Source organism: Temnothorax nylanderi, unplaced genomic scaffold, assembly GCF_030848795.1.
Source record: "Temnothorax nylanderi isolate EJ_2023f unplaced genomic scaffold, tnyl_v1.0 TNYL_tig0169_pilon, whole genome shotgun sequence".
NCBI classification, from domain to species: domain Eukaryota; kingdom Metazoa; phylum Arthropoda; class Insecta; order Hymenoptera; family Formicidae; genus Temnothorax; species Temnothorax nylanderi.
The window spans coordinates 154,839-177,592 of record NW_027249231.1 but is presented as its reverse complement, the minus strand read 5'-3'; the positions used below and the strand labels follow the sequence as shown (position 1 = coordinate 177,592).

Sequence of the window (22,754 nt, the reverse complement as noted above, 5' to 3'; positions counted from 1 at the left end):
AGGAAACAACTCTATTTGACTGAAAATGGCATACACGAGAGTAAAAATATATCCCTGATCTTTTTATAATTCGTAACAATAGATCGGTACACATTTCGATATTAATATAAAGAGAAATGAGGAAACAATGTATCATGCTATTTGAAATTGTTCAGGCGAATGGACAGCATGAGGCGGAGGACAATCCAATATTCGTAGCTACTGAATTGAGTAATTAGGGTCTGTTGAATTGATTAAGTGAGAACTTGTCCGTATTGAAAAGTGGCTGCCCTTTCTCAGTCCTGTTTCTCATCGTTAGACTCTCCTACTAGTCCGAAGGGTGCCACTTTCTAGTTATTCAATGACAATCCACGTCAAACAAGGCCGCGGTAATCACTAAGAACTCTTAAAACTGTACATAAAGCCGATCTGACCTTCCGAAGAACAATATATGATATACGACACGTCGCTTCCTCAGTACTGTTCCTTTTTATTTCCGACCGTGACCTTGGGCGGAGTTGGTACGCTGTTATTTCTAGTCGAAAATCTCTAGCGAGATTGCAGAACGTGCCAAATTCAATGCCAGAAGTAATTCAAAACTAAAATGTCGATAAGAATGTCGGACTGAGACACGATTTTACCTTATACCTTTGCGACCAATTCTAAATGCCCACAAAGCGTTACGAACGTCCGGAAACTTATTTCTATTCCTTGAGACAAAAATCAAGTTCGAGTCGTTAACGTTGCATAAAAAGGATAATTGAATTTGACTCACGCGAATGACAAAAAATTAGATAAATTCATTGAGTTTTCGATATAAGCGGCTGAAGGCAGGATCGCAGTATTTATCATGTTTCGAGAAAACAATCAATTACGCGTTATAATGAGGATTAATAGCGACGCGGACAAAGAGAAGAAAAAGACGACGGCGAGGGTTTCCTATATACATAGCGCCGATGTCATGGTCGCTGACTTATGTCATGCGATGCCTGCGCGCCATCATGCGAACGGATCATTCTGTTTGACATTTTGTTATAAAAACGTTTACAACTGATAGCGGCGAAGCCGCTCGGCAGCAGGTCCGACCGAGGCGATAAATCCTTAACAACCCAGTGGAATCCCAGCGCGTTATTATAACGTTGTTACATTTCCGAGAAGAGACGTCAGCTACGGAAATTGCGAGTTTTGCGTCACGGGAAGACATGGGGCCGGGAATTCGCGTAATATACAGAAAGAGGCGACGTTCTCTCAATTTTTATCAGGAAGTGTCCTATACGCGGTGAGATATTATCAGAAATGATATAATCAGAAATCATATTGCCAGGCAATGGCCCTGACTCTGCACGCGCGGCAGATAATATCTGCAATCTGTGCAACATGAGCGTGCACAGAGGATTTATATTTCTAACTCGCGAGAGATACGCGGATATTTCTAATCAATTTCATTTTTCTCTCTACAACTCTCTACAAATTATTTTACCGGCACTGTCAACGACTCCGAAACGATTGTCGATGGATTTTTATTGTTATATTGCAAACTTGTTGCCGGCGCGTAACTCTTCCACATTGTAAAATTGCTTTTGCGAAATACACAATCGTTTGGGGGAAAAAAAAGTAAAATTTAATTATCGCGGCAGCAGGAAACTACGCTAATTGGGATTAACTCGTCTATTCGTTTTTTACGGCGAGCATCTGAGGATCAGAGCGAAAGCGCGGAAGCGATACGGGAGGGTACGATTACGTCGCTCGGTAAGGCCGGAGATCCCTCCCGAGTCCCGAGCCCCGAGCCCCGGTTGTTGCCGGGCGCGCGGAAATATGTATGGCGAGCATTACGGCTAACGTCAAGTTTACGCAACGCGTATTACGTAAGGTGGACGAACGTGTCAGAATACGACCCGGCGGCCCAGAACTCGCGGGAGCACGCACGCAAATGCCGACACGACCGGCATCGGCGCGGGCGGTCTCCGACGTGTTTCGATATACATGGCATGGGCGCTTTTTCAAGTTCAAATCGCATGCGTCACAGAATATTCTTTCTCGCCTCGCGATCACGCAATTTGCATGATCCACCGGGAGATAACGCGGAAAGCGTGTTACGCGATATGAATGATTTATTCTATATATGGATGGAATCTAACAAATATGGCGGAACGGAGTCGAGATAGAAAACGTCGAAACGATATAAACGGTAACATGAGGCGAAAAAAGGTGCAAAACTGTTTTTAGATCTTGTAGTCGCAATTCGAGATAAAAGCAAGATTCACGTAAATCCGTTTCTTTGAGTGAACGTGTATAAAACTCGAACGTTTTGTATAAAACTCTTTTTGTATCCAATGAAGAATGTGTGCTTACGGTCGAAACAAAAATCTCTTTCTTAGTCGAGGTAAAACAGTGAGCAAAAAAAAATCTAAAAAAGGCAAGAGGAACAGAAGGACGGAATCCTCTTTTAAAAGAAAAGAAGGCTTTCCTGAAGATTTTTCTTTTCTTTCTTTCAATTTCGACCGCAAGAGGAAGGGATCTGCTTGCTTTCTATCCGGACAATAAAACTATATTGTCGCCAGAGCCATAAAGCAGTAAAAATAATACTTTTGTTCATCGCATCTTTGGCAAAATAAAAAGTTAAATATTCGATAAAATTTTTAAAGATCTTTGACTTCATCCGTGATATTCGTAGGCAAATTTGCGAGCTCACTGCTCACACCCGAGTCCTTCGATCAAGCTAGCATTACCGAGTTTCCTCCTTTAAATTCTACAAGGGACTCATTTTGGAGCTGAAATAATGACATCGTCACGGAAAGATACGTCGCGTGTCGTAATAGTGTCGAGCGACCGGTAGCCGTTGCTACGTACTGCGAGCGATAATCGGAAAAGTTCGTCGCGGAGTATAATCGCTATAGAAAGATCCGCGGCGATCACCAGACGGTATGACGACCGTCCGAACATCGGAGCCGACGGTCAAGGTCCGTCATTGGGACACTCGTGCGCGACTCGTGCATCTAACCGGCGAAACCTTGGTTAGAAAAGCGGCAGCACGCGGAACTAGAAATAAATCTTCCGTGCGTTCTCCGCGCGCGCTGCATACAACTCACTACACACACACACACACACGGACACACCCGTGCACACGCACGCCACACGTATGCCCCACACATACCCACACAGATACACAGAAAGCCACACATACGGTAGCACACCGATATTATTTCGCGCGCGTGCAGTCAGGGCCACGGTGACCTTAACTACCTTCCTCCGCACCTCTACCGCCCCCTCTCGTTGTTGGCCCCCCGTCCTGCCGCGCCCCATCCCCTCGCCACCGTGCGATGCTGCGTTCGAGGGCACCGGGGGGCGCGGGCAGGGGTAGGGGCACGTGCCGCTCGTGGTGACGTCACGTGGTGTGCACTGCGACGCGATGCACCAACGGCGCCGCCGGGGCCGGGTCCTCGCGCGTGTTACCGCTCCGAGATAGAGATCCATGTGCAGGCGTATGCCGACGGACGAGGATATTCCGGCGCGTGCGCGCCGCATTTTAATAGAATTTGGCTCACGTCGGCCACAATCCGCACTTTTTAAGGGTTCAGCCTGAATCCGATACGTATGCGCGCGGCCGCGAAGGCAATTTCGGGTAATTGCCGGTACGGCATATGCATTTCTATGGATCCTATACAGAAACCGTTTGTTTCGCTTCTCATTCGTTTGCTTTAGCGACGATTCAACCTGAATTTTAGAAAAGGGACATCGATGAGATACGATAAAATTGTACAAACATGTCTGCCTGGACCAACCTATCTAAGCTACATATTTATGGGTTTAGGTTTTCCTAAGCCATTACGGAAGCTAGGTTTCGACATTTGATCGAAAAAAAGAAACCAGTTTCCACGTGGTTCGAAGATCTAGGTCCACGTGCCGCGCAACGCGCGTGCACGACCTTTCGATAGAGTTTAATCCGTGTCAATTGCAATGTTCACTTTTGAGAGGTTTACTCGGAAAATGACAAAATTCCGCGCACGAAGGAAAACCGGCGAGGAAATTTTGCTCCGTAAAGCGGAGCGACTGAAAAACGCGAATTCCGCTGGAATGTAATGTAATTTTTTTTCATTAGCGTACACATTTCTCGTTTAAAGAGATACGCCCTGACGCTTTTGGCTGGCTCGTTTATCGAATAATTCCCGGAAAACCGTCCGCGTTCCTCGGCGATTTTTGCCGAGTGATCGTGATCTCATGCCTGTGACGTTCGATCGAGGCATTACGGCCGCAGGCACGTGACGGAAACAAAGGAAATCTCCACCGGCATAAAATGCACTCGATACACTCCCGTCGATACGCTCGACTACGGCACTGCGCACGTGGATGCGCGTGTGTGCAATGCACGCGTGCGCGCGCGCGTCGAACACGCGTGTAGAGGAGCGGGCGTCCAGGGGGAGGGAGCGAGGAGGAAGCGTAGCACTCTGTCGCACTCGTTGCACAATGCAATACACTCGGCTGGAACTTCCTGACCGTCCCTCCTTTTTATTCCTTCTCTCTCTCTCTCTCTCTTTCTCTCTCTGCCCCCCTCTCTTTTTCCTTCCCCGCCTGCCGATATCGCCGTTCATGGATGCCGCGATATGGGAACGGTGGCATCATCTCTCTTTCCTATCTCGATCGAGTGACCTTTCTCGCGATGACGAGCGCTAAGCGACGAGAGAATCTAGGGAACGACGCCGACGACCTTGGGTCGCCGTGTTCGCGGAGATATCACCAAGTCGGTCAATTAGGTCAGGTGCGCCGATACGAGCGAGATCGCAGGTAGGGTGGCCATCTTTCTCTCGGGGTGTGACTGGGACAATGGGGTAGAAGAAACTGGGACGTTCCCCCTAGTTTTTCGAAAAGCGGGGCGAAACGTCTACGTATATTTCCAATTTCTCTTATCAAGTCAAGATTGCTCCACGAAGTTACTTTTTTTATTCGTTGAATGTATCAATGAAATAAACATTGGTTGTTCCGTTTGGGATTTTGAAATTTTAATAAGGTGACGAAAACGTCACACATCTGATTCTTTAATAATGCATTGAAACTCGGAACTATAGAGGAAGCGAAAAGCACAAAAGGCAAAGAAAAAAGGTAAGAAAAAGAAGACACGAGAACGTTCGAGGACGATGTTCAGAAAAAGGACACGTCCACGGAAATCTGGTCACTCCAAAGTACAGATATTCGCGAGTGAAAGTTGAAACCGTGCGTATTAGACTTCGTGAATGATCAGCGGGCCTGATCGAAGCGCAACGATTCCCGGTCCAGCATCGCGGATGACGCGCATATTTTCGTCTGACGACATCATCGGCACGATTGAATCGAGATGAATGACTTTAAACGATCGCCGTTCGCAACCACCGGTGAAAGTAGGAACCTTCGGTGTAAACTAGGTTACGAATAATATTGATCCGAGAGGAGGTGGATTGGAGATGGAGAGAAGGTGGAGGTGGCGGCGGTAGTGATGGTGGTGGTGGTGGTGGTGGTGGTGGTGATGATAGTGGTAGATTCGAGTCGCGCTTGCACGCGGAGACCGCTTGCTTCGCCAGCGATTCTGCGCTTTTCGATAACGGAGGCTTCTCCCGTGAATCGCACCCGTGATTTGCGCACGACGTCAATCACTGACGCTTCCTTTTTCAACCCGGAGATTTCTCCGCACTCCAGATATCGATAGGTTGCTACACTTCGAGATAATTTAGAGGAAAAAATAACTGTTGTTGCGATGAGCATGCGAGATTACTTATCTTTATTCGGTGTTACGATTTCAGATAACGGGCGTAGTAACAACATAAGCATCTCGAATGCAAATTGCATCGCGGGATGCTTTCCGCCGCGCTTTCGACGTTAATGTTAAAACAAATGTTCAAAGTGGTTTAACCCCAAAGGAAAATGATATGTAAGATGCGAACAAAGGGGAATTAACCCCTTCAGAAAAATTATTAAGAAGTGGGAAGTGTACTTTGCGTTCATCTATTAGTAAAACAAAAATGCAAACGCTACATAATAATCTCTCCATCAAAGCAATTTTTAAAAATAAACTTTTGATATTTGAAATTTGAAGAACTGTAAAGTCAAGAAATGTGACTTGACACCGCGCGTGCAAAGTAGACACCCGCCCACCTCCTGCCGGTGTTTGCGCGGAAATAATCCGACACTGCTAGGGTTAAAAAGGAGTTTCGCCGCCTGCAATTTCGCGCACCTGCGAGATCTCTAAGCGAGCGGAGTGTCCGGTTACGCGGAGAACGCAAATCGGGCTTACCTGTTCGCTTTCGAAAGTCGCGCAAGCGCCTGGCTCCGTCTCGATCGGGTCCTGGTTGACTTTCGCTCGAATCTGAAAAAGCCATAAAACAGAGAGGCAGGTTTTAGCCAATCCGGCCGGTTAGTTAAGGGGCCACGCTCATCTTAGCGGCTATTTCGGGAGCGGAACGCCATCCGCCTTGCCGTCGTCGTCGTCGTCGTCGTCGTCGCGCGGGGAGCCGCGCGATTTCCCGTACAAGCGGCCGAAAGCAGCAAAAGCGTGCGCCGCTACCGCCGCCGCGTACCTAAGATTAGCGCGGGGCGATAATACTTCAAGGTCCGGCTTGTTAGCCGTCTTACGACATACCAAAAAATCGCCGCGCGCGTGTTTACATCCTTGGCTCGGCCGGCGCGCTTATGTCATCATTTTGCGCGCGGGCTTGGCACGCGCGACGACGACGACGAAGATGACTCCGGCCGCCTCTGCAGGCCTCTTTCGCTTGCATCTCTGACCGGTCAGGGACGTTGCCGTCACTGCCAATACGCAACAACTGACGCGGTTTAAATTCACCGGACAATAGAAGCACCGATATTCTCTCTCGCACCGATTTCCAGCAGAATGCAAAACATTCTATTCGCAGAGCATTTGTGTAAAAATGCTCTGCATTTTCATTCGTTTGAAATCAGCTCATTTGGCTTAAATAGGCTATTCTGTGAGATTCGGAGAAGATTCGGATATTTTGGAAAATAGTGGATAATTTTGAGAATAAGAAACAATATAGAAAAATATATATTCAAAGTAATTATAAAATTTAACAGTGATTAAAATTAATCGCAAAATATATAGATGACAACTTATATAAATTTTTTAATAAAAAGATGCTACTCAAAATTAAATTCCATTTTGAACTAATAATCTTTAAAAATCGCAGATATTCATATTAAGGCTCTTTAAAAGGAAGTTATTGATATGATCTCCAAAGACGTCAAGTTACTCGTTTTCTTCCTGGCTCGTTCTCTTCTGCAGTAGGTTACATGAAAATCGGCCGTTTCACGTTACGAAACGATCGAAAGCGACTTCGTTTTCACTGGCTCGTCCACTCGAAAAGAGAAAACTAGTTCGCCGTCATCTCGAAAACAGCGCCCGTTATTCGTCAATGTCGATTAAATATGTCGAGTTCGTCCATTGTATCGATCAATCAAAAATGTTATTCTTTTGTTGTGTTTCAGATCCATATGAAGTGCTTAGCCTGCAAATGATGCCAAACCAGTTTCGAAAATAATATTAGAAACAAAACAAAAAAATGTTTTAAAGATCTGCGTTTGATATAAACAGAATTTGAAACCAATATAATTTGTGATGTTGTTAAGCATTGATTTTTGATAGAAATAGTCTCCGATACAAATTCTCTATTTATGTACCGTTCACAATAATGCGATAATTGCGGTAAATTATACTCTTCGTCTGTAAATCGTCTTTAAACTCGAACCGAAATTGCAGATATCGGTTTTCAATTTTGCACGTAAGAAATACAAGAGAGAACCCCGGGAAACGAATCGGATCTAATCCAGATCGAGCGATATGTACGCGTGTAACGTATAAGGCTTACCCTGGTGCCCCACGCCCCAATGACTTACGCAATAGACTTATCATATTTGCACGCACGCGTTGGCGTTAATTAAGCTACTACGCTACTACGTACTACGCGGACACGAAAAGAATTAATCACGGAGACGCGGCTTCTCGAAGGCCATCCGATTTTTATCACGGCGAACTTGTATTCTCATCGCGGAGGTCGCTCGAACGTGATTTTAATGTAAGCTTCAAGGAAGTCATACTGTATATCGCTAATGCAAAGGCGTAAAAGACGTTTTTATCAATGCGTGTCAAATCTCACAGTTACGCAGAAGAAACCGACGAGCTGATCAGCGTGATGTTAAATTTATGATATTCAACTTGAATCGACTCATCGACCGTTCGAATGGAATGTTTGAATGAATCGCGCGATGAAAATTCTTCGACGCGCATCGCAGAAACGCGAACGACGATCGCGACGGTTGGCAAAATTGATTTTCATAAAAATCATTTGTCTTCGTCTAAGAGACTTGGCAAGCTGAATTGGGTGTGCGTTGATGCGAGAGCGTACATTATTCACGAAGATTAAGGTCAATGAAGACTTTCAGAGACCGGCGCGGCGGGCCGAGGGCAGCTCGTTGCTCTAGAAGTAGCGCGAACACGCGACTCTGAAAACTAGTTTCAAAGGTCACGGTTTGATAAAGAGGCAGCGGAAGTCATTAATGCTTTACGGCGGTCGTAAGGTAAATAAGCTTCTCGAAGCGACGCGTTAATCGGCTGTGAGACGAGGAAACGGGCCCGCGGAAGTTGCCGGACAGATTTCTGGAGATTCCAGAAGTTTCCTCAACCCCAGAAACCGATTAGCACATTCAGCGAACTTTGTTGTGCGACGTACAATGCGGATTATCGGCATCGTTGCCCCCTACGTTCTAGCGATAAAGAGAAAGTGAACATCGGAAAAGGTTACTCACCTTCTTACGTGGGTGCTGTTCCTCGATATAGTCGGGCACTATTCCCTCGTCCAACGTGGTCGAGCCGGGGGTGCTGCTCGACGACGAGCCGGACGCGTTGTAGGGGTAGTGCGGCTGATTGTGCGAGGGATGCGAGGTCGCCGGACACGGGGAACTCCTTGTCGGTACGCCCTCCTCGCTGAGGGGTGGACTGGGAGTGCCGCTTCGCCAGGAAGCCCCGCTGCTGCTACTGCTATTTGACATACCGCCGACTCCCGGTGAGCCGGCGATCATGCCGCCGCCTCCGCCTCCACGACTCCCCCAAGAACCTGTCGCAGATAAAATACCTTCTAAATACATCTCGGCCCGGCTAATTTATCGATCGGTGCTTCGCGATTATACGAGTGAATAACACACGATATGAACAAACGATTGAATTATTTATCGATATTTATTTTTATTATTTTTTAGTATTTTTTAAAACTAGATTGTAAAAGGAATTTTTGTTAGAAATAAGAAAACTACAATTCAGAAGTAACAAATAAACTCGCGAATAAAGGAAAGAATTTACTCTCCGCCTGCTCTCAACAGCTTATATCGTACTTATTTATGCGAATGTCAGAAAAATGAGCGTAGTAGTCGTAGTACCGTAATTGTATTGGCAGTGAAGTGGCGGGGGGTTGTGAGGACTGTGAGGTGAGCACGAGAGCGACATAAGGACCAGGGCGGCAGCGCATTCGTCCATGCAATCACCGCGTTCGTTGGTGCGACAACCCTCACGTCCGCAGAGCACCCTCTCGCCCCAACCGCTGTATGTCCGTTCGGAATCATTGTTCGAGCTTGGCCGTCGTTTCCTGGATCTGAAATATACATTACCACATGGCTATAGTCTCGCTATGTTATAGCACATACGCGTACATCTGTACGAGCGACGCCGCACGTCGCTCAAATTGAACTCACTATTACCCTACTTCAAACAGTTCAAACACGATCCACTATTCGCGACGGCGAATTAAAGAGTTTCAGATTTTATCTCGATTAATCGGGAGGAATATTCCGGCGAAACACGTGTGTTCGGGGATAACGGATACCCGCCTCGATTCTCGATAATCGCTTTTTCAGTGGAAGCAATTAATTTTAGACATTCCCGCGTTCCACGAAGAGAGACGGCGCGCGGCGCGGCGCGGCGCGGCACGGCGCATCTGTAACGTCGATCCGTCGATCTTGGAGCGGAGAACCGACAACGCCTTTAAACGGCGGTATAATACAACGGTAGATCTTGCGACAAAGTATATTGTGGCAAAACGGGCCCAAAGTAATTTCCTTAAGAGCCCTCGCCGAATAACAGCATAGAAGGTAATCGACGCTGGAGTAACGCGCGGTGTTTCTGGAATTACGTTTTCCTGAAACCGCATAAAATGATACGTTCGCCGTCTCTCCGTTTCACTTCGGAGCGCCGAGCGAGATCGCCGTTGTACGGTACGGTACGGTAATACCCGGTGGCAGAGAACCTATAAGCCGATATAGTTACTTTTCCAGGAAAGACTATAGATTTCCGCGTAAATACTGCACGCGGAGTATGTACCGTTCGTATATAGACGCCCGCACGGGTCGCCGTCGTTTCCTCCTTCCTACGATTACGAGTGCTTTCTCCGACCGGACAAATTGACCAGGTGAGATGTGTGACCAATGTAAATCAACAAGAGATACAAAGTACATAATGCATCACAATCTGTTTTCGGACGAGAGAAATTTACTAGAAAATTAGAAATGAAAATTGTCTTCTCATTTCAATAATATTTGTAGCTAACATAACACACGAGAACCAATTTTGATACTGAATAATAGGTATATCCTTTTCTCTCAAGTTATCGTAATATATTAAGATATAATAATAAATAAAAAATGATAGAAAACAAGAATAGAAGGATCATCTTTGTACATTTAAACTGTTACCATTTTTTATAAGAATCTCGCGTCTTTCTTTTCAAAGACGGCGCATAAACGCGTTATATCGCTACTGTCCGATGCAGCTTTCGAGATGATTATTGTACAGCGTTGCTTCTAGGAATAGCGGGCTCTCCCGAAGAAGGTGGCGCAGGCCCTCTCAAGAGTCTACGCTGTACGAAGGACAAAAAACGCCAGAGAGGGGGCGCGAAAACGACGACGTAGTCAAGGCCGCTGCCGTCGCCGCTAAGCCAGCCGTTCCACTCCCGGAGCGGTACATCGAGAGTCGAAAGTGAAACATAGAACGCCGGCCGGCATAGAGAATGACGCACGTACCAGCCGGTATTTCGAAAGAAACACCTCCCAAGCACACACTTCTGCACAGCTGTCCCGTTTCCCCCGTGTACCAACCGTTATATGTGTCGCGCCACTTAGAACAGGCGAGAAGGCAGGCGAAGGTTACTCCTTCAAGCCCGATGCAGTAACGGAGAAACGCCTCGAGTCTCTATCGAGACGACTTTTACAAACCGCCTTCGGAATCGAAGTCGCTCTTTTTTCTTTAACGAAATTTTGCCGACAAATTTTTAGCTAAACGATAAATAAATATCGCTAATTAAGCGACGCCCTCTTCGTTTCTGTCCGTTTGAAAATCCAAAGGTTTCTCGTAAATCTTTGCGTTTACCATATTTTTCATTTCTCTGACTTTCCCGTTTTCTTTTTCACGGCCTCCCGGACTCGCGATACACTCGATACACTCACACGACCGTTGTCCGTTAATTGCGAGATTACGATCGCCTTATGATTGCCGCGGAAGCAGCAAATTCAAGGAGTTTAATTGGAACGGCGCGAGGGGAAGCCCCCCCCCGTTTACTTTTGAGGTTGAGGCTGTTACCGTTACCCGGGTATACCTGGTATATGTGAATTACACCGATACGGATTGAGGAATTGAGCTCGGGAATAATCGACGCACGGCGGTAATTAAGAAGAACCGGGTGTGTATATTTCTTATGCGAGGGAATCCGCCGGCGCGTAATTCGTTCGGGAGTGCCCGTTGAAAACAAGAAGCAACCGCCGGAAAACGCGTCGTTTACCGCTCTCTCTCGAACGAGCTCCATCCATTACGGCTCGTCGGATCGGATTTTTATCTATCCCCTTAACCCTGCCATGCCGTTCCGCTCGCGTCCTCTGCGCGCATTCGGCACGCTTGACTGCGAGTTACGCTTGTACGTTTCAGCACGATTTCAGTCGAACAAATCCGGTCTCCTTTTTCCTGTCACTCGGAGATGTTAAACGGAAGATCCGCGGTATTGTCGTATCCGAAAATTGATAATAAACGAAATCGAACGGAACTGATCTTCTCTCGAAATGGCCAAATTTTAAAAGGGAATACGTAGCGCTGAATACTTTGCAAACTGACATTGAAAATTAGCATGTAAAATAGTATGCACGCCTACCAGTCGGTTCGTTACAAATACACACCGTCATCGTATTATATAATACCGATTATTCACGATACCACGTAATATCAATTATTAAGCAATAACAACTTCGAGACAGAATTGAAACAAAAAACACGCCTTGATAAATGCACGACGTGAGTAGCTGTAGTAGTAGAAGAACCGTATGAAAAAAAGGTTGCATAGATTTTAAACTCGTCGAGATGTGTGAGATGTGTCCTCGCCGGCATGTCACGAGCGAAGCGGAAGCTTGTCGACCGCGGCCGTATTTCGTGCGCGGAATTTTACAGCAACGAGAAGGAAAGTAAATTGGCGCGGTTCCTTTTACTTGCCACTTAAGTGGATTTTGGATTTACGAATCCGCCGAAACGCCCCAAGGTGGGCTGGGACCGATTCTTCGAGTATATCGCGTGCGAATTGCGCGTAAGTGGCAGAAAAAAAATTGGGCCGTGAGAATTGAGGTTTCGGCCGAGGACCTTTCCCTGCCTTTCATTCACTCTGATTGTCGCGTTAATGCAACGCTATTTGCCGAGTATACTCGCGTCCGTAACTTAACTAGGCAACTGCGAGCAACCGCTCTTTACGTTCCGTTTTATACGATGATAGGCATCTTTGCGGTATTCATCGCGACATTTCCTGACGAAAAAACTTATTTTTGCTCGACAAGAATTTCGTAACACGAACAGATTTTAAATCGCATCACGGTAATTAAACTCGCGAAACTAATTTCTTTCGTGTACTTTTATTCTATTTATTTAAATAATTTTAATGTTCGAAGCAAAAGGTTCGTTAAATTTCGAATAAAATTGAAAACAAAATTTCAGCAAAATCAGAGCAACATTGTCATCACCAACACTTTTTTCCTCATTTAGAGAGAAATTGTTTACTCCCTTCTTCAAAGAGAACTTCGTTTTTCTAATCTTCTTTTTTATTTAATACCAAGCCTGACGATGGAACTTTTGATAAAGTTCAGCTAATAATTTCTTGTTTATAGGAATAGTTATAATATTTACAAATTTATAAAACTTGTAAGTTCTCTTTTGTGTATTTATGCTCTTCTAATTTATTTTCATAATTTTATATGAATATATGGATAGAGTCCTAGAAAAAAGAAGGAGATATTCGTTTCCAAATGAAATCTGCAAGTCAAGTGAATATTGACGTCCGATCTTTGCACAAGTAGAGAGTCTGAGGTGACCATAAAGCCATTAGCGGGAACAGCTTCATGGCACGGCGGCGTATCTATCCGCTATGCGGCCACGCTATGCGCCGCTGCCGCGCCGATACGTATCGCACCTTCTGACAAGTCAATCGAGCTCGTTGGTGGAAATCGTAAAGTGGTACACACGCCTGCATAGCCGGCGAGTACACGCGGTGCTATTAGCGTCGTGACATAACGTTACGCAACGCGATCAGTTGGAGGACGAGCGCGTGAGTTACGCGTTGCATACGCAGCGACAGATATACATGGGCCGGCCGGTTTATGGATCGTTAAGCGCACGTCCGCCGATTTCTCTCCTCCTTTTTTCCCCCGAACGATTGTCTCGGGCGCAGACCATAGAATCGAAACGCGAACCGTCGATTTACCTCCAGCAACGCTCGCGTAACGTTACGTAGACGGAAGATCGTTAACGGTTCTCCAGCAACGAGCGCGGTTCGCATCCGCGTCAGAGTCAGATTCGCGTTAAAAAAAAAACGCTCTCTAAAAAAGAACTTTGTTCCGTGTCCAACTCTCGTACGCGGTTTGACGGGCTTGCAATCCGAGAAGCAACTCCGCGCTGGTCGCAATTTTTCGCGTGGAAAATCGCGTGATAAAGTTTTCCAAGCGCATCAGGCGGACGGACGAATGGACGGACGAGAACGGACAGACGGAGAACGGAGGACGGCGACGGCGACGGCGCGCCGCGCCGCGCCGCGCGACGTTCGATGCAACGCGCGAACGGATCGATCCCACCGGAGCGCACGCTTTCGCGCTCGGAAATGCAGCCCGCGGATCCGGGACGTTATATAGGTCGGGAAGCTTGTTGATCCGTATTCGCGGCGCGGTATCCTCGCCGCGGGGTAACTGGGTCGCTGAATGTTTCAGCGCACGCGAAACTAGGTTACCATCCAACGGTCCGATGAAGCTCATGCACGTGTGCATGTGATAGAGGGTCTCTCGTTCGCGCGGTTAAGTATCGTTCACATAAGGACTAATGTGGCGCCATTTGCCCGCCATGCTTGCGACATGGAGCGTTTAGCTCCGCGGCTACCTTGTTTGTCCATTCATTCGCGTTCGCCAATTTTCATGCAGCGCATTGAATTTTAAATGTAAATAACCGCGTTACATCAGTAAATCGGGATACAGATATCGCTATCTACAAATAGCAATTAGCAGCATATAGATTTTTATCTCTGACGGACGTGTTGATTTTTTATGATATTTTTATAATATTTCTTTGTTTAATATGCTTTAATAAGAAATAGCACCTATATAGTCTTTTCGAAGAAAGACGCCAGCTAGGGAGAAAATTCGATCGACGTCTAACGGAATTATTTCTTGCGCGAGTAGCGTGCAAATGCAACTACATTGCAATATCCTCGGCAAGATTGCGATACGACGATGCGCGTGTAAGCGCACCATGTGTACGACCACTCCCGTGCGCGCAACGTCTCCCCCGCGGGCGCACAAAGCGAGACCGTGCGAATACCGTGCGGGCACGCGACCCGAGATCCGCGCCCTCCTTAGGCCCTCGCGTGTCCAAGAACGAGACACCTTCCCGCGCCGCGGTGGAAAAGTGGCGGCGATGGCGCGCGATGGATCGCGCTCTCCTGGGATCGCCGGGAGCAAGGCCGGGCGGGGGGCGCGCGGCTCCCTCGGGAGACGCCGCGTACGAAAAACACGGGTACGGGGTGTTCCAGTTTCCGGCGGTATCCGGGTTACGGAGTCGTGCGACGGGGGTCAGTCGCGTTGGATACGGAAACGCGGGCAACCGGCTGGCCTGTATCGAGCGGCCTGATTTCGCGTCAGGACAACCCGGCCAACCTGATTTCAACTTCGCCGGCCTCACGCGGCGACCCAATTCCCCGCTTTGCGTTACGGGAACGCTCGAAGGACTCGGCCCCGTTGCCGACGTCCTTGTGCTAGAAATCCATTTTCTCCCGTAGGGCACGTGGAAATCGCCCTTCGCCTATCGCTCGACGCCCTTCGCAGAAGCGAACTCGGGACGCACAGATTTCCATTTTTCTGCCAGCAGGAAGGATATGCAACGAATTGGCAGGATCTTTCCCGGTTTCCTCATCTTCTATTCCTCATTCTTCAAACTCGTGTAAAATATCGTTCGTACAAAGCTAGGCATACTGATTATCATTGACCTTGAGAATAACCAATTTTCCAGAAACTAATTAATGATAATAAAGTGATAATAAAGAGCTCAATGTCAGGCGTACAATGTAAAAATATAGAACGACTGTAACCTTCGGAGCACGGCTAAAGCGAATACCATTACGTGCATCTGCATAATGCATAGGAGTGTACGAGCGGTGGAATTGTCCAATTGTAAACAAAATTTTTATAAAACAGTTTTATTTGACGTTTCAATTACGATTCATATAATTCGCTCCATTTCACTCGCGTTGGCAATTGACGCTCTCTTCCTCAAAGCTGATAGAAAACTCTTCAATATCCTTTCCTGCTAATTTGAACAAGATCTACTTTAAGGAGTTTATCATCGGGAAAACATACTTCAGAGCAATAGCTACGTGAAAGATACTGTTATTGTAAACGTATTGAAGAGTACTTCCTCGTCCCTAAGTAGGTACACTCACTTAGCAGCAAACAAGAGATCGCTTTATCCCGCTCCCTAGCTCGTAAGAAAAGTTTTCCCGGACAAGGTCCTCGCATCTTTCACACCACTATGCATACGACGTGCACATGCCGCGCTGCGACGTGTGTTGGTGCACGTGTAACGGTTTCATTGTCCCAGATTCGCCATCTAGGCTAGACTAGCAACCTACCCCTTGACCGAGCGACACGCGGGGAAAGGACCGAGAATTGTCTTGGAGAAAATCTTTCCTTCTTTTTCTTCATCTCTTCCTTTCTCCTCCTGTTTCTTCTTCGCGCTCTTCCTTATCGTCTTTTTTCATAAACTACTTCTCCTTCTTCAACAAGTAGCGACCGTCGTGACCGCGCAAATGCAAGGCGCCGCGTACACGGTGACACGAAGCGGAGGGAACGAGAACGAGCGGGATGAAAACGAAGCGCGTACCCCTCCTCTCCGTGTACCTGACCCATTTATCCGGTGCGCCGGTAGGTACGTAGCTGTATCGATCGACCTAGATCCGCGGCCCCCCAGTCTGGCACGACCTACAGTTTGTTTGGCCACCTTAACCACCCACCGCCGTATATCACCACCGCCTCGACACCCTCGGAACATCCCGTCGTAAGACGTCGCGCGAGGCGTCGACGACGCCGGGCGACGTCGAGCGATTTCGTTTATTCATCAAATCTCCTAGGTGCGTAAGAGAGGTGTGAACAGTGGCGTTCGACAAACCGGAAGCGTGCCATGCGTCCACCTGTCTCCGGTCGATGGGTGACGTCACGGCGCGATAGCGAAACGGTGAAATATGAATGAGGGTGCGGCGTGGAAACGGCGTGTAACGCCGATAAGACCGGCACTACACCTTGCTGCTTACACACTTCGGAATGATCTACGGGGCGTGCATGCGTATGCGTGCACGTGTGTACCGGTTCCACCGCGCCGGTAGCCGTCACGCGGTGGTTCCACGCTTTGGGATTTATAGGTCTCTTTTTTTGGGCGAGAGCGAAATGCCGATAATACATCACGGTTTACATAATTCCCTCGTATAATTTCTCTCTCGCTTCGCACGAGGCCGCTACATGATTAAAATGACATCTGCATGTCGCGCGCTGTGTAGGTCAAGATCGCGCGCGCGCTGGTGCCGGCGTATTTTGTCGCGCGGGACCTTGGCGAGTGTGTGTCTAGGTTGCGGACGGCTACGGACAATCCTCTAATGTTTCTATCTTCAGCCTCGCGCATCTCTTATACGAGATTCGGTTGCCCACGGCGAACGCCGTTGGTCTAGGTCAGGTTCCCAATATGGGAGCGGGGATTTAGCGCGTTTTGGACAGAGCAATCCGGTAGGAAACCATTCGTACGTGTGTATGGCTCGAATAGGCTTGCGAAACCTTCCTCGCTTTGCAAAATGCTTCCTCTGTCCGCGACTCGATACCTTGATGATTATTGTGGGTCATGGAGCAAATAGCTTAACTCGACTTAGCACAAAGTATACAACGTGCGAAGCCATACGTGACTCATGCATTTCTTGTTTCTCCTTCAAAGCGCTTTCAGGTAGTCATGTGCGTTCGATCGACAATTTGGTATATTTGACGAAGTAGTTATCATTATTTTTTCACCATTTTGTAAATATTAACATTTATTTGACATGACGTTTTGCTGCTAGTCCAAAACGGAGTTTAAGAATGTTATTACCTTGTCATACATAGGAAAATCCAAGATAAGCGTTTATGTAGAAAGTATTCTTTATTATTATATATTATCGCGATAATCGTTCGATCTCGAGTGAGAGAAAGGCCCTCGTTTATTCGATTTCTTCACTTCCGCGTTCCCCGATTGCACGAGAATTGAAGAGAACAAACAGTCTCGTGCATTCCAGGCGAATTCCGCGGCACTAACGACCGAGATAACGATCACCCAATTCGATCTTTCGCAAGAACCAGCTGGACCAAGCTGATTGGAGTCAATTAACGCGTTAACTCGTCGCGAGCGGGTATGTGGAGCGGGACGCGAGAGAACGAAAGTAGGGAATGGCCGAGTTTTGAGTTGAAAGCGGGAGTGGTGGGTTTTGTCCCGGCTCCCGGTGGGTGGCTCGTGACCGGGAGTGGGTGGCACGCGGGGGTTGCTAGGTGTCGGGAAGGGGGACCAAGCGCTCGTCGTCGCATACACGGAGCGTGGTAGTGCACCTGACCTATATAGCGCGGCCGCGTAGGTATTGATCGACCTAATTCCCGACACCGCAAGTCGGGGCCTCCGCCTCCTCGCCGGTGCGCGGAGAACTGCCGTCCGAAAATTACGTAAGCTAACCTACTGACTCACTGCGCCCGTTGACGTGGCACTGGCGGCGATGGGAGTTATTCAGCCCGTCAAGTTATATTTTGGATTATCCACATCCCGTATCTATTCGCGGCTATCGTCTCGTCCTCCTCTCCGTTTCTCCGCGTTTCCACCGATCCCCATCTCGCGTCCCCCATGCTCGCGTTATGCTCTTTATCGATGCACGAGAGCCGAGTAACGTGTGCAAACCGGCTAAAAATGTACCCCGCGAGGGAAACATACGAGTCAAATCAGCGGGGCACCCACGCGAACATCGCGATTATTACCGGGCAGCTATTTTCCTTCGTTCGTCGTCAAGCCCGATTGTTCTCGTTACCGACTAGCGGCCTGAAACGAAGTAATCGTGCGAGCGAAAGCCGAAAACGTATACAAAAATTGCCCGGCACAATGATTATCGTTTCGCGCAGAGTGCACGGAATTACGTCACGGGAGGAAAGAGTGCTGCTACGTTGCTCAATTTGCCGGCATCAATTATCGCAAACCCGCACGCGCAGGTACTCACGTTGCACCATGTGGCGTGCACGGTTGCGTGTAAAGGTAAAAGAAAGAATAAACGGTGCCTCGACGACGTAACGGAGAAATACCTTGGCGCAAATCACTTACGTGAACCCGGTTTTCTAACTCCCTGAGCCGTCGTTTAAAAATCGCGCAAACTCTGCAAAGAACCGACTTCTTCATATAAAATGCCGTAATACAACACGTATATTAAAAATCTATTTCGTTTTATTCATGTGCACTATTTACTTTGCGAAAAGTATTCGAATAAATCGGAACTCTTGAAGTACCACTGTACACACACATTTCTGTGAAGATTCAGATATAATTTTAATATTATCGCGGATCACACAGAAAGATTGCTTACACCGTTACGAGCTGTCTAACGTTTGTACAATCACCAGATTAATTCTAACGGCGTGTTAAAACCTTGGACGCGATACAAGGTCTCGCTAAACGGTAACCCGGGTTCGTGAGCGCTTTCGTCGCCGATACCATCGCGCTTCGAAAGGCATTCGATTTCTCTTCGACGACCTTTCCTTTCACGTGGGGCAGGTCGTGCCAGGGCCAGGTGTGTGCACGCTCCTACCAAAAAGTACCGGGCATTTTTTTACCTGTCCACAATTACAGATCGACACCGCTGCCGGACGTTGTACGGATTTCCTCGCATGTCCTTTTCGAGAGGATCCTCGGGTCAAGGACCGACTTTATCCACACTGATGTAAACGAAAAGTCGAGGGGAGTCATTAACCTGCGAGTTCATCGCCCTGTCGGGCTATGACCGATCCTATCCTTTTCAGAGAAACGGCGACAAAGAGGAAGCGAGACAGCGAGAAAATTTCGTCTCAAATGATGGGAATCGCAGGTCACAGACTCCAGACAGATCGCCACGTGAGTAGGCGGAACGAGAAACTTCATTGTTTTTCAATCTCGTAAGTAATCTCATAAGCGGATCTCGCGACGGTGATTTCGTCCGAGGTTTGAATGAATTATATTTAAATATAAAAACAATTCAAGCAACGATAAAACGTATAATATTATCGTAACAGCATAGAATATCTCTCGTAGCATAGAATATTACTCATCCATTCATTCAATGGATATAAAATTACGATGTATTGATTCAAATTAAATTATGCATAGATATCGCAGTTTGTTTCACATGAATTTTTTTTCTTGGAAATCTTATTCTAATCATACAATTCCTTACGCTGTATTGATTCAAGTACTTCGAAATAATAACGTAAGATCAGATTGTCAGAGAGTTGTGTATAATACACATATATATGTATACATATACTCATAGTACTTAACTGATATAGCACAAAGAATTGTACGATTGGAGTAGGACTTTCAAGCAGGAAATTGCAATCACGGAGGCATTGTTGCGTTGCACGTTTTTTTCACTAAAATATCCGTCGGCTATTCCTCACCGCGACGTCCCTACAGCGAATATTCACTGACATTCAACGGGGGTGAGGCGTAAAGCGTTCTGGGGAGTTGCGTGCATATAAAGGTGAGAGACAGGTGCCCGGCGAGGGTGCATTCACGGTCTAACGATCCGCAAACGGACGCTCCTTCGTTCTTGCTTTATGCATCACGCGGATGCTCAGCTTTTTATCTTTAGCATCGAATATGTCCGATCTTCGGCACACAGGGCTATATATATATAAGATTTATATTTTATCTAGGGGAAATATGTGCGGACCCGTACCTGTGTCAGTATATATGGTCAGTATTACGCGACGAGAGGAAGAAGCCTGACATGGAGAAAGGGTATTCTAATAACCTCGCATACCAAAGGCCTTGTCAACGCGTCGCGTCTGGCAATGACCTTCGGTATATGTCGGATTGTTAGAATACCTTTGACATATAAGGACATGTCTGACAATAAAAGGTGTATGAGCCATTCAGCAAATAATTTACTTATATTTTAGTTGCTTCCATTCTGTTTTCTTTTTATCTTATATCATTGTCAGTTATTTTTATATTACTTTAAAAAGATTATTCGACAAACTAAACTATAACGCGAAACTGGATATATCCTGAACGAAAGTTATACTCACGTCGCTTCGAATCTTCGACACAAAGAAGAAGGAGTCTTAAAGGACGCATTACGATATGGAGAAGCTTTTGCCGTTGAATTCACGAAGATCACGTTTGTGGAAGTTGGATAGGATTGGGATAAGGGCAGCAGGTCGATCTGCGAAATTTATGTCTCACATTATTGCATACGGAAATGAAAAATATGATTTAAATAAAACAAAGGATATACTCGGTCAATAATAATTGAATCGGACATGTGAATAATTTTTTGATTCCTTTTCGAGAATTTCGCGGTATACTTGTTTCGAGGCAATATCTCTCGAGTTATGCCAAACTGCAATATTACAGATACGATGCGAAAATTAAAAATTCAAGACGTAACGCGAAACGCTTGAATAATTTTCATGGGGAAGGTGCGTGGAATTTGCATAATCAAGTCAAGAGCGAGAGTCGCGCGGCGCTCCGCAAACTGTATTTTGCTTTTAAACGACGTTTAAAAGGACGATTCCGCTTGTCTTGGGAACAAGTTTATTGTCAATCGGCGACAGTTACTTTCAACCTTATCTGCTGCCCGAACATAAAACCATTCCAGATAAGCGACAGTAATAGGGAAAGAAGAGGAAAAAACTTACGCCATCACGTGTGGCACGTCGATAGAGTGGGAGGACGCTCGCTTACGATCGCCAGCCATATCGGCGAGCCTGGCGAAATCCGTATCCTGATCGGCGAGTCGTGCGCTCTTACGTGATTCGAGCAACCTGATCTCGTCTATGCGTTTCGTTAGGCTCATAGTACCCTGTAACAAAAAGAAAACAGATATATCAATCTCTGTGCGGATGATTCTCTCACCGAAACAATCATATTCTTGATTTTAGAACAAAACCCTCTAAAGCTTTCCTCTAATCGAATATACTAAAAAATTTAGAATATTTCCCTTTAAAAGTCTCCTGTTAAGAACAGTTTCTAAAATAAAGAAAATATTCTAAAATGCTACTTCGGTGATCGGTTAATGCGGGGTCAAATGACACTCGCGCTCACGCAAGCTCGTATATTGCTCGCGCTTCGCGCTGTAGTATACGGTGGTGATATCTGATACGTAACCTAGTGCTGTTCTTAAAAAATAGAAGATAAAAAATAAATAAATAGAAGAATGTGAAAGAGTGGCTGCTTCAGCATAATTTATGTGAATTAATCAGCCGTTTTGAGAGTAAGTATATGAATTGGAATTCTTGTGAAAGTATGTAAGTGTGAGTATCACATAAGTATCACATTTTATTATATTACAGTTACATTATTGAGCTGGATATTATGTATTTTGCTGCTTTGTGTTGAAATGTATTGCATGTTTGATTGTTTGCTGTAGACAAAAAAATAAATTCAATGCGGAGATTGACAGTTCTCACGCAAGATTTGAGGACTTATCCCAGAAGTTGGCCTTCGGGCAGACTTTGAAGACAGCTTGTTAAATCTAAGAAAGAATGCCGCATCAGGAAAGGTATATTATAGTATCATGCATGAATACATGTGGGTAATTATTTATATTAACGGATACTTTGCCTTAACCTTAATTTATATATGTTGCAAGGAAATTAATTAATGTACGTGTTTTAATGGTATGAGACCGGTAATTAAAACAAAGTAAACATTAATCAACAGTTTTATAACATATATAACAAGGTCAAGGTCATCGGCGATGAGGTATATTATAGTATCATCATCCATGAATACATGTGGGTAATTATTTATATTAACGGATACTTTGCCTTAACCTTAATTTATATATGTTGCAAGGATATTGATTAATATACGTGTTTTAATGGTATGAGACCGGTAATTATAAAACAAAGTAAACATTAATCAACATTCTTATAACATATATAACAAAGTCAAGATCATCGGCGATGAGGTGTCAGTTAACTTTAGAGAACTA

General features: G+C 46.1%; 1 protein-coding gene and 1 long non-coding RNA gene across 3 annotated transcripts in view; one reads left to right on the top strand and one right to left on the bottom strand.

Annotated features, from left to right (window-relative positions):
* The window catches only part of Glut4ef (Glucose transporter 4 enhancer factor), a 90,026-nt gene that overhangs the window by 27,338 nt on the left and 39,934 nt on the right, over window positions 1–22,754 (bottom strand). For both annotated transcript variants that reach the window (XM_071715651.1, XM_071715652.1), the window contains exons 2-5: window positions 21,457–21,620; window positions 9,394–9,605; window positions 8,767–9,074; window positions 6,242–6,313 (exon numbers count right to left, since the gene is read on the bottom strand). In XM_071715651.1, the coding sequence (XP_071571752.1) occupies window positions 6,242–6,313; window positions 8,767–9,074; window positions 9,394–9,605; window positions 21,457–21,620 (756 nt within the window). The remainder of the gene's footprint in view (window positions 1–6,241; window positions 6,314–8,766; window positions 9,075–9,393; window positions 9,606–21,456; window positions 21,621–22,754) is intronic.
* Window positions 1,112–7,573, top strand: LOC139777951 (uncharacterized). The gene is made up of 2 exons (XR_011719449.1): window positions 1,112–1,258; window positions 7,450–7,573. It is a non-coding gene; the product is annotated as an uncharacterized lncRNA (long non-coding RNA).